Source organism: Melanotaenia boesemani, chromosome 6 (genome assembly GCF_017639745.1).
Source record: "Melanotaenia boesemani isolate fMelBoe1 chromosome 6, fMelBoe1.pri, whole genome shotgun sequence".
Classification (NCBI taxonomy): Eukaryota; Metazoa; Chordata; class Actinopteri; order Atheriniformes; family Melanotaeniidae; genus Melanotaenia; species Melanotaenia boesemani.
In genome coordinates this window covers 17,742,381-17,754,862 of record NC_055687.1, presented here as the reverse complement: position 1 = coordinate 17,754,862, position 12,482 = coordinate 17,742,381, and the positions used below count along the sequence as shown (strand labels likewise).

General features: G+C 40.3%; 1 protein-coding gene across 2 annotated transcripts; it reads left to right on the top strand.

The window, feature by feature from the left end:
• Positions 1-33: 33 nt before the first annotated feature.
• On the top strand, positions 34-12,448 carry LOC121640956 (meiotic recombination protein REC8 homolog). Of its 2 annotated transcripts, none has more exons than XM_041986778.1 (17): positions 34-89; positions 2,401-2,469; positions 2,538-2,680; positions 2,757-2,832; positions 2,909-3,029; positions 4,403-4,487; positions 5,520-5,587; positions 5,675-5,753; positions 5,842-5,920; positions 6,007-6,169; positions 6,865-7,066; positions 7,387-7,562; positions 7,659-7,701; positions 7,812-7,896; positions 7,972-8,061; positions 8,151-8,260; positions 12,104-12,448. In XM_041986778.1, exons 1-17 carry the CDS (start codon positions 34-36, stop codon positions 12,205-12,207), a joined length of 1,749 nt encoding a protein of 582 aa, XP_041842712.1. In that variant the 3' UTR covers positions 12,208-12,448. The 2 variants fall into 2 exon arrangements, with proteins under 2 accessions (XP_041842712.1, XP_041842711.1); XM_041986777.1 differs by having other exon boundaries at positions 6,007-6,175.
• The last annotated feature ends 34 nt before the right edge of the window (positions 12,449-12,482 follow it).

Genomic DNA, 12,482 nt, shown 5'->3' with positions numbered 1-12,482 from the left:
AATTTTTATTCAGTTTTCTGAAATATTTTAAACATGTTTTACTACCCTGCTGTCTTAAAGCGTCATTCAGGATGTTTTTCCACAATCTGGTGAGTGAACATTATCTGACATCTGAGGTTAGATGCTTTATAACAGTTCGTCTCTAACTGAAAATCTTAAAAGAAATAGCATCATTTGCTCACAATACGTTTTTCCTGGATTTTTCTCTTGAGTGACTGGACTTGAACAAAACGATTATTTTGTAGGGCTGCGTAAAAACTAACAAACCCGCCACAAATGCGCAAAAACCCTTTCCATGGGCAAACCTCTGCAGCCTTTATGTTGAGACTCCGTTTTAATTCTGTGCAAGGACGAGGTGGCTTATTTAAACTTTGAATGATGGAAAATGTTGATAATGGACGCAAAATAATGACGGCATCGGCCTAATGTGGATCCACCGAGTTCATCAAGGGTTTTACAAGATTTTTTTCTGACCTCCCCCAAATGTTTTCCGTGAAGATATATTTCTCTGGATATACGGTTTAAACATGCGGGAAACTGCAGGTGCACCCGCGGTACAGATCTGACACAGAGCACCCAAAACAAGTTCACAGATAAAAGATGCAAAAAAAAAAACCCCCAAAACGAGATAACAGTACATTTAATAAAGATTTCCCACCTGAAACTCAGTGGCCTTAACTTGCTTTTTGTGAGGACATGATAGAAATTAAACCAAAACTCAATTTAACCCTTCGATGCATGGTGTCCACTACAGAGGACACACATTTAAAGGCTGTTTTTAAATGTATGCATGGGTGTGGATCGTACATTAGCACCTTCATTGGACATTAGTGAGTCACCAATACTCTGCCACTTATGAAGAATAAATACATTTGATATAGTATATATACATACATTGTAATTACCACCTTTGCCTCAGTAATAGACAGGACAAGAAAATGATCCAGGTGTTTTAAAGAAAATTTATATTATATTAATATGAGAAGATATTATTTTATAAATATTTTCATTGATCAAATCGAAAAATTAATACACTGAGTAAAAGTTAAATAAGATTAAAATACAGAAAAACGTCAATGTGCATGTCTGTAGAAGTAAAATATTTTATTTGAAAAACATGTGGTACTGTTTCGTAATAATTTATGCACCAGAGTTAAAGATGATGCTAAGAATTTGCGCCACAAGGGGCACCACAGACATGTTTATTCTAAAAGAAGATCTCGGCCTAAAAATTCTCAGAATCTTCTCAAAGAGCTTCCATATTCGCCTAAAAACTCCTAGCAAGGAGTCTTATCTTAGGAGTGATTCCTGAAGATTTTCAGAGAACTCTGAGCAGGAATGGACAGAAACTCCTGTGAGGAGGCGTGGTTGACCCCGTTGCTAGGTGTGAGTCATCGTTTCAAAGAGCTGTGATTGGTGGATCCCTGGCGACCTGTCCAGCGTGTACCCAGCCTCTGGCCTGCTGAGACATGCTTCAGCTTCCCTGCCAGTGTTTTGAGAGTCAGATTTCATGAAGAGCACCATGCAATCTGTAGTGTTTAATTAATTCATTTTCATCCAGTGTCTGTAGAATATCACTTTTGCAATACATTTGCATAGTTTTTATTAATATCCTTATGAGGTTCTGTGTTTTGTGTACTATAAAAATGCCCAAATTCTTTATTGATAAGAAAAAATAGTAAAACTATACAATAAGGGGACATGTCATAATTTTCAGTAATTCTTAGTTAATGATGACAACAAAAAAAAAGCATGTCAGTTTCATGCCTGTAATTAGCTGCTTTGTTACAGGAACTATGGCTGTTATATCAAATATGAAGGTATTAAAAAATCTAATAAAAAAGAAAAACAGCAGAAACAAATCTTTATGATTCTCAATAATAGACTGATGAGAAGGACCACAGACCAAATAAATTGAAAAATGTAGCCTTAAACACATAATTATGAAAACATGCTGTATGTCAGACTTATATCCCCCATAAGAAGTCACAGTTTAATATGTTTTTTTTTTTTTTTTTAACCAGCTACTTTGGAGGTATTTGAATGCATTTAGGAAGTAACAGTGAATTCATGTTCCTTAATTAATTACCTGTTAAGTATGAAGTAGTCACATATATCCACAGTGAGTTTATTAATAGTTCATGGTGAACAACATGATGCAGCTTACATCAGCTTGTGCACATTTATTCAACAAATTAAGAATTACTTCACTATATGATTTGTATTTTTACCATAAATTCTTACCCGCAAACCAACAAGCAAAAAATTCTACAGTAGAAGTAGTTTGTGAGTTACTTGTGCAGTTTGAGAGGTCATGAATTCTCCTCGTTTTCAGCTGATTTATCTTCACTAAAAACAATAAAAAAAATAAAATCTACAGCATCTCTGTGCACATTTCAGGCTGGTTGCTACAAAAGGCATCAAAGTTCCTCGCCGGGACTTCCTGAAGGTCAACGTTAAAAGCACCTGGTTAGTAGTCATTTGAAAGGTTTTCTCAGAGTTTCTCAGTTGTTTTACTAAAGCCGATGCCCATCCAGTGATGACATCATGGACTATGTGCTGGAGCGGGTCCCTGCACCACAACCAGGTCTGCCACGCCCTCGGTTCTCCCTCTACCTCTCCTCCCAGCTTCAGTATGGCATCATCTTGGTCTACCACCGTCAATGTGCTATTCTCCTGGGTAAGAAAATATTAATAAGGAGACAAAAGGAGAGATACGAGTGCTGGCTTTGGTGTTAAACATGTGTTTCCTCTAGAGGAACTTCAGTCTGTTGTGGGCCAGCTATTGAAGCAGAGAAGCTTCTTGAAAATTGACATGGATGACCACAGCAAGTGAGAACATTGGCTTACAAGTATGCAAGACATTTACTCCTGTGTCCTGCTTCTGAGCCTCCTTTTTTTCTTCCAGACAAGCTCTGGTCCTGCCAGATGCCCTGTCTCTCATGGAGGAAGTTGAAGGAGCTCCTGATCCTTTATTTGGAGTGATGCACCTGCAGGATCTCATGCCCAGTCCCAGTACACTGATAGAGGTAACAAAGAAGAACAGTTAATTAACAGGTAGTGGGTGATTGTAAAGGAAGCTGAAACTGGAGTACTTAAAATGAATCTCTTTGGCCTGGTGAAACAAATCAGTTGCTCAACAGTTTCGTCGTTGTGATATAAAAGAAAGGAAGTCCAGTCATTTTCAGAGTTCAGACAAAACAGAGCTCATAGTTTTGATCCTAAGCATCTCAGAGACTCAATTTCAAACACTTTTGTTACCACTGATGCCATTTCAATGGCCTCTACTTCATCTGAGAAGAATCAAGGAGTAACTTTTGATCTGAACTCATCATCTAAATGACACATAAAACAAGTCAGGGCTGCATGGTGATGTGGTGGTTAGGTGGTTCGCACGGCTGCCTCACAGCAAGAGGGTCACTGGATCCAGCCCCAGCTGTGGGAGGGGTTTGAACAGCAGCCTTTCTGTGTGGAGTTTGCATGTTCTCCCCATGTATGTGTGGGTTCTGTCTGGGTAATTCTCCCTAGGAGTGAGTGTGAGTGGTTGTTTGTCTTCTGGCCACCTGTACCTGCCTCTCGCCTGCTAATTGCTGGGATAGACTCAACTTGGCCATGATCCTGAACTGGACTAAGCGGTATAGAAAATGGAAGGATGCATAAGATGAATTGAAAAGGGCATTCTTCCAATTCTGCAATGCATCTTTTCTCATGATGGCAAAAAACTGCTTTATGCTTCTTTATTGTCTAGACTGGACAGCTGTAATGCTATTTTGGCAGGTTGTCTAAAAACCTCCCTCAGTAACTTTCAGCTGATCCAAAATTCTGCTGCTGGTGTGCTGACTGGCGAGGACTCCGGAGAGATAATATTACCCCTATTTTGACCTCCCTACACTGGCTCCTAGTTAAGTCCAGAATGCAGTTCTCATTCCATTTAAAGCCCTAAATGCTACTGCTCACTCTCATATAAAAGATCTCCTGGTTGCTTACAATCACATCAGAGCTCGTTGCTCAAGATCTGCTGGTTCACTTGTTGCTTCTTGGGTCACTTTAGTTTTCAGGTTCTTCTCTTGTGGAACCAGCTGCCGGTCTCTGTCTTTAGGGCTGAAAACATACCTCTATGAGAGGGCATATTTATAATTTTGTCATCTGTTTATATCAAATTTTACTCATCTGAACTGGTTTTACCAAATTTTGTAATTTTTATTGAGATTTGAATTATCCACGTCTTGTTTTTAGTAATCACTTTTTATTATTTTTAGGCTTTTTTTAATCTTGTGTGTTTATTTGCTCGGTTAAGCCCTTTGATATGCAATCTGCTTGAAAAGGTTTTATATAAATAAACATTGATCGATTGAAAGTGAGTTTACTGAACCGGTTTGTTTTCCCTTCTTTTTCCTCTCAGATGGATCAGGAGTATCTGAAGGAAGCCTCTCCTCAACTTCCCAAACTTCCCAGCCCAGCAGCACCTGCTGCTAAGCTGGAAAATGGTAATTTTATTACACATTGTCATTTTTTTCTGGGCTTTATTGGGTCATTTCACAGATAAAATATAAGATACATTATCAAAAACATAAATCCAAAGAAAACTTGAAATGAAAAAAGCCATTCAAGGTTGCAAAAGCAAGGAAATCACCGGATATTACAGATCTCAGCTGTTATGACAAACACACACACACACAAATTCCATTGAAGATAATGATGATCAGAAGATCTTTTCCATGACAAATAAAACCCTCCTCTCAACATGCAGCCATTTGACAACAAGGTTGCTAATCATAAGCCTGAAGAGCAAAAAGTGTACGTTCAGCTTTGCTAATAAACATCTAAAAAAAATGAGAGAACAGCTCTGTGATGTTCAAGGCTTTCAGTTTAACCCACAACAAACAGTCTGCCTTAGAAATAAACATTTTATTTATTTTTGCCAATTTATTGGTATATTTGAGACATCAATAATCTATGACTCAGGCAGAATTTAAATTGGATGTAAAAGCTCCACATCAGTGCCTCATAATTGGTTTATGCGTCTGTGATTTACATTATGTATAAATAAATTCCTGTCTATAAATGAAACATGGTCAGCCTATTTCACAGATGGATGAACAAACTACAGGGGCATAATTAAGCTTTAGATATGTTAACTCACCTCAGGTGGTCCCTCTGTTAAAATGGTTGTATAAATTCTTTTTTGTGGCACTAATGTAGATTATATTAGGAAAATATAAACTCAAAATGTTGGTTATCCTAATTACACATAAAGAAATTGTGGCTGCAGTTGTGTAGTTTGTCAGCTAAATTATCCAGACGTACAGAGCAGAATAAAAATGTGTTGCTGAGCAGAGCAGACATCTTCAAATACATCCTTCTGATTAGTGCAGGTTGGTGTCAAGGTGTCAGAAGGTAGTCTGCAGCTGAGTCCACTCAGTAGATAAGAAAACAATTTTTATGTTTGATTATCGTCTCCTGCTGTAACCGTAGAAACAGCAGCATTTTAATAATGCCATCTGTTCTGCTTTCCTCAGGCATAACTGCATCTCCAGACACCATCACTCTCAGAGAGCTGGAGCCTGTTGCTATCCCCTCTACAGAGGTACAACTGCAGAACGAAGCAAATGTGAAAGCATACACATTTCACTGTTTGCCCATCTTGTCTGTCTTTTCTTTTTCTCACTGCTAGTTTGAGGGTGAAGACCTTATTGATAGCAGTCCAGATGTTATTGACTTCCTCTTGGCCCAAACTGATCACTTTCCAGAAGGTAGGTGGCAAATCTAAGAGGTTCTGTTTCTAAAAATATGGTCAGCAATTGAATGTTAATTTTATTATTCCTTAACATTTTCAAACAGGAAGTGTAGAGTTACCAAGAGAAGAGTTGGCACCCAGGGAGAAAGAGAAGACAAAGGAGCTTACAGAATCCACCACTGAGTAACTTATCCTCCCCTCATGCATACAGAGACACCTGCACAAACTCATTTACTCTGATCAGCTGACTATGGCTCTACCTGTGTCAGATTGCAGCCAACAACCGTCTCCAGTGAGGATGCCATGTTGCTGCCTCAACAAAAGCCTGCAGAAATGTCCCCCAGAGTCGAGCTCACCCCCGTCTTTGTGCCTGCCATCCCCTCGCCACCTTCTGCACAGAGGAAACGTGAAAGACGCCTGCAAAGTCTGGAGGTAGAGGTGCAATCTTTTGTGAAGACTACTGAAAACACACAATATTTAATGCAAGAAGGTGATGGGAAGATGTTTGTTTACAGCTTGAAGAAAATACTGTTACCTTTCAGAAGGTGACAAGTTTTTAGTATTTTTATAACCTGAAAAGGTCCAAAAAGCTCATTTTTAGTAGTAGCATATAAACCACTTCAACTCAAATGTGTGTTTAGTAAATAACCTTTTGTTAAATGGTTAAAACGACATATAAAAAGTGAAATATGATTAAGAAATACAAAAAGTATCACTGTACATAGTGAAATATTGTATAATTAATAATAATTTCCACTTTTTCAATTCTATACCTTCCTGAACTCCTGTTGGCTATTTACAACAGGTTCAGTCATTTGAATCCATCTGCTATTTGTGACCTTTTGTGTCAGTTACATTAGATTTTTTGGCCCATTCATTCATTAAAGTCTTCTATTAATCATCATTTTAGGCCCCATCGTCTCTAATTACACAAACACATATCACCTAAAAACTCACAGATCTAAGATACATACAACTTTATATAATAGTACGGTCTGATTAGTTGCTTGCATAATAATAGTGCATATAAACTCAAAAATCTAAAAAGATGGTTTAAAACCTTAGCTACAGTTTACAAAGACCCAAAATGTTTCCCACATTTAAACTGATTTCCCACACACCACCAGGATCTCCCTCCAGAGGTGGAGGTGAAGAAGAAGAGGAGGAGGAGGAAGCTGGTCTTTTTTGACTCGGAGACACAGCTCTCTCAGGAGGAGCAGCAGCGGCAGATCAACAACCCTCTGACCGAGACCAGACGCCCACTTCTCCCGCTGCCCTCCACTCACATGGTCCATCCTGCTTCTGAGCTCCTCAACAACCCCTGCAGCTGTTAGTAACACACCTGTTAGAAAACAAAGCAGTGCATCCGTCCAGCCCCCCCCCCCAAGAACACCTGTTAAAGGCTCTGCTCGCCCTACACATCCTCTCTTGCGCTGCTAGTGTTCTAGCAAATGCTGGACTGTAGTTTTCTTTGTGTGCACAGCAGATTTCCTGTGCCACTTTCACTAAATTGCTGTAATAATAAATTAATGATGTGAAGTGTTAACATCTTCCACATGATGTCTCATGTTCAGCTGCAGCTCTGTTAAAAGGACATGACTCAAGTAACCTTTTCAAAAATAAACCACCAACAAATTTTTCCCCTGCAGTCTTGCCCGAGGAGATTCAGTTTCTATGGAGACGGGTTTCCACCATCAAGCCTGTCTTAGGCGTGGACCTTCTGGTTGGGGAAAGAGGGCCCGAGTCCAGTGACTCTGAGAGGGAGAGGGAGATGATGGAGGTGGCAGACAGAGAGGAGCAGAGACTTGAACTGAGCCCCAAAGAGGTTTTTTATTTTTTTATTTATTTTTTAACACTGTCTTCAGGATAGGTAAATGACATGGTTACACACTTTGCTTTGTACATTTGTGCGTGAACACAGGTCCAGAGAGAAATGCTGGAGCCAGAGATTCTTTATTTGTCAGGTAAAATGATGTTCAGTAAGATCAGAGACAGATTTTGGGATGGTCAGGTTGGACATGTAACCCTTGTAAGAAAGGGGAAATTCAAAGTCCTCTAATGTGTGTGTGTTCAGATCAGGGTATACTGCCACTGGAGACCTCGGACCAGAGGGAGCTGTCACGAGAAATCTCACCCATAGTTACATCCGAGAGAGAGGGGTGAGGATGAAGGAAAGATCAGTGTTTATGTTGATGCATGGACACTTACATGCAAGTGCATGTGTGTGTTGGCAGGTCCACTGTCTCCAGGTCTGTGTCTATGCTGCAGGACATCCCAGAGGTTGTGGATGTGACGACTGAGATAGAAGCAGCAGAGTTTCCCAGGTGTTTTTCTCTAGCCATTGTAAAAAAGAGGAAACTGTGTCTTTATTGAGGTTTTGGTGTTGACATACAGTATTTATTTATGTGTTGAGGCTGTTGCCGGAGTCACCGGAGCTTCAAGTGGAGTCTGTACTTTTTCATTCGCTCTTACCACCAGAGCTCGACCGCAGAGCTGTCAGCAACATCTTTCAGAGGCTGCTGGGTAAGTTTTAATCATCCTTTCAGTTATGCTGAATCTGTGTTTACATCACCAACATTGGAGGAAAGTAGAAATAATATGTAGTCCCTGAGTAATGACATCAGACTTTTTTTTAACTCTATTCTGATTACTCTAGTCTCCCAACTCCCACAGAATGCTGCTGCCACTGTCATGTTTGACTGGAGGGATGGTATTAATGAAGGGATACTTTATTTTTTGTGTGATTGTCTGATCTATCTATCTATCTATCTATCTATCTATCTATCTATCTATCTATCTATCTATCTATCTATCTATCTATCTATCTATCTATCTATCTATCTATCTATCTATCTATCCATCTATCTATCCATCCATCCATCCATCCATCCATCCATCCATCCATCCATCTATCTATCTATCTGAAGCACATTTTGGGATCGATCATTTACAGGGACCAGTCATATGGAATACTGGACAGATCAATTATGGACAATCTTTTTCTGATGAGGGACTTGTTTGACGTTAGTAAACTGTTCGGTTTGGATGTACACTACCGTTCAAAAGTTTGGGGTCACTTTGCCATGGGATTCAAAGGTGAAGTGACCCCAAACTTTTGAACGGTAGTGTAGGTTTTATTTCTCTGGATCAGGAGAAGGCTTTTGATCGAGTTGATCATGGTTTTCTTTTTTCCGCTTTAAGACCATTTAGTTTTGGGGATGGTTTTGTTTCCTTACTGACTATGATGTATAAAGATGTTTTTTGTTTGATTAAAGTGGGTGGGGGGCTGAGCTGTCCAGTCAAGGTTCAGAGAGGGATCAGACAGGGATGTCCGCTGTCTGGACAACTGTACATCATCGCTATTGAACCACTTTTACACCGTCTGCGCTCCGAGTTATCAGGTCTTTTGTTGACGGGGCTGTCTCACCGCCCCTCTCTGGTTGTTTCTGCCTATGCTGACGACATCAGGGGGTAGGTCTGGAATCAGGGGGATGTGGATTGTCTTAAGAGCAGTCTGGACTTGTATGCTCGGGCTTATTCAGCCAAAGTCATCTGGAGCAAGAGTGAGGCTGTACTGGTTGGACAGTGGGCTGACAATCCCATTCCTATGCTACCTGAACACCTCAGTTGGGGGAACCAGGGGTTGAAGGATTTGGGTGTTTATTTGGGGAGTGAGGGTTTTCAGAAAAAAAATTGGGAGGGTGTCATGGAGAGAGTGTGTGCTAGGTTAGCCAACTGGAGGTGGCTGCTGCCCCAGCTGTCCTACAGGGGTAGGGTTCTAGTGGCTAATAATTTGGTTGCCTCGACCCTTTGGCACAAACTGATTGTGCTGCCACCACCGGAAGGCCTGCTTGAGGACGTACAGAGAACACTTGTGGACTTTTTCTGGTCTGGGCATCATTGGCTGAGAGCGGTGGTCCTGTATGTCCTGATCCGGGAGGGGGGACAGGGCCTGATTGACATCATCTCTTGTATGACAGCCTTCAGACTACAGACAGCCCAGAGACTGCTCTATAGTTTTGGATCTCCGTGGATGGACACCGCCTGTTTGTTGCTGAGGAAGGCGGGGGGCTTCGGCTACGACAAACATTTGTTCCTGCTCCAACCACAGTCTCTGGACCTGACGGGCTTGTCACCTTTCTACCTGTCAGTGTTGCAGGCATGGTAGGTCTTTTCCTTCGAGCGGGAGCCTGTCTGTACACCTGGGTTCTGGCTGTTTGAAGAGCCCCTGCTTGGAAACAAACTGTTTTCTTCTCCGATCCTCACATCTGTCACTCTGCGGTCCCAGATGAAGGAGGCAGGCTGTGTCAACCTGGGCCACCGCCTGAAGTCCTCAGTTTCTAGTCTGGCCGGTCTGCTGCGGATGCACTCGGACAGATTGCTTAGCAGGCTGGTACAAGAGGTCTGTGCTTCTTCACCAGAACCACTGAGAGCGTTTGCTGAGAACCGCACTCTGTCTGACCAGTGGGATGATGAGTACGAGTATGTTTTTCCCTCTCTGGTAGTTTCTCCTGCCATAGAACAGTGGCAGGAGAACCAAGACCTTTTACTGACTTTTCAGACACCAGAGCTGGGTGAGTTTGAAGGGCTGGGAAAGACGGCCGTCTACCTTATTAGCATGAAGGTTTCAAACCTACGCTCTCTGGCGGCTGTCAGGGGGTCGAGGTGGACTGAGGTTTTTGACTCTGGGGCGTCCCCTAAAGCCTGCTGGCGGTCTCTGTACAAACACCCCATTGATAAACGGTCTGGTGACCTTCAGTGGAGGGTTGTGCATGGGGCCATAGCCACCAACAGCTACCTGGCACACCTTGATCCTAACACAGGGACTGGGTGTCTCTTTTGTTTCCAATTAGAAACGGTTCACCATCTTTTTGTTCAGTGTTCACGGCTGATGGGTTTGTTTGAGCTTTTAAGGGGTTTGGTTCAAAGGTTTGAAGAACAGTTCTCTTTCAGTTATTTTGTTTTTGGTCCTCGGTACTCGGCATGCAAAAAATTTGTTCACTTACTGTTAAATTTCATTTTCGGTGAGGCTAAGTTAGCCATTTGGAAGACCAGAAGGAATAGGATCAAAGGTCAAGGGTCAGAGGAGGTTCTCCTGGTTTTCACCAGGTTACTGGCAGCTCAGCTCAGGGTGGAATTTGATTTCTTTAAACTCACAAACAGGTTGGAGGAATTTGTGGAATTCTGGGGTCTGCAGAATGTTCTGGTTTCAGTTATGGAAAATGGTTTGGTTTTCAATTTTTGTTCTTTTCCCCCTCTTTTTTTTGTTGTTTGTTTTTTTTTATTGTCATATATGTGATTCTTTTTTTCCTTGCTCTATCTCTATCTATCTATCTATCTATCTATCTATCTATCTATCTATCTATCTATCTATCTATCTATCTATCTATCTATCTATCTATCTATCTATCTATCTATCTATCTAATTTTCTGCTCATTATTTATTGGGTCAGACAGTAAAGGGTAAAGGCTCTAAAAGCTTTTAGTCAGCACCGTAATTTTTTTCTTTTAGTTATTTAATTCTTTTTCGAACCCAATAAAGAAACAATGCAGTAAATGCACCCATGAATACAAACATATATACATATTTACATATATACCTACTGTAAATCTATGCATAAAATCACTTAGAAACCAAAACACATCATTTAATTTTCAAGGTTTTTCCATATACCCTTTTGGCCCAAAAAAAGGGAGTAGGTAGAAGTAGAAACAACTTAACAAGGCTTATCCTCGTTATACTTCAGAATCAGAATACTTTATTAATCCCTTTGGAATTCCTCAGGGAAATTGTGTTTCCAGTACAACCCATCCAAGGATCAGGCATACTGAGGCAGCAGCCGTTTCTACAGCTAGTTTCTGTAGACGTGTACTCATTTAATGTCAAAGAAAAAAATACTTGCCCTCATGCTGTATCATGCTATTTTTAATTAAAAAAAATCAATAGGATCCTAATAATATAAAAAAACTAAAACTGAAGCTACTACCAAAAAAAAAAAAAAAAAAAAAGGGGGGGGGGGGGGGGGGGGGCATCCTCTGTTCCTTATTTATGTAGTATATGATTGTTAAAAATCCTTTTAAATTTAATACCTTTGGCATTATTTCATATCATCGCTTAAGGTATTCCATAAGTTAACTCCTGTAGTTGTGATACATAAAAACATCTCTGTGAAACATAGATGTTTTCAGCCTATTTGTACCTCATATTATGTACTTTCCCTCATCTGAAACAACCACTGACATGTTTTAAAGGTGGCGGTAATGGTTCCTCATTTTTAATATTAGGACATCTTTGTGTTTTTATTGCATTTATTTGGAATATTTTAAACTTAACCTGGACATGTGTGCATGTGTGTTTGTATTTAGTAAATTTAACTGCTGGGAATATGCGTGCGGAGCAGGACGAGCCTTATGGGGACATCTTGATATTTCCAGGATCCAACTACCAAGAAATGGATCAAGCTACGTAACCAGCTCATGCTCATGTTTCTATCGTTTTCTATGTTCACTTTCAGAATTAAATGATATTAAGTTCAAATAATATGCTTATTAAACCTCAGAAGTCACATGTTTTGTGAGTGATTCTATTAGTGTGTTTTTATACATGTATTGTCAACATGTTTGAAACGATAAGAACTATTTCACTGAGGTTTTCATGTAACTTCACATCATTGTTCCATGCTGCTGGTGTGACAAATATGCTGTATTGACCTTTTTGAGATCTGTTTTTATTGTCTTATTTGAA

Coding starts and splice junctions, on each gene's coding strand:
- LOC121640956 (XM_041986777.1), top strand. CDS start 34: ATGTTTTACTACCCTGCTGTCTTAAAGCGTCATTCAGGATGTTTTTCC. Junction 90..2,400: donor GGATGTTTTTCCACAATCTG/GTGAGTGAACAT, acceptor TGCACATTTCAG/GCTGGTTGCTACAAAAGGCA. Junction 2,681..2,756: donor TCAATGTGCTATTCTCCTGG/GTAAGAAAATAT, acceptor TGTTTCCTCTAG/AGGAACTTCAGTCTGTTGTG.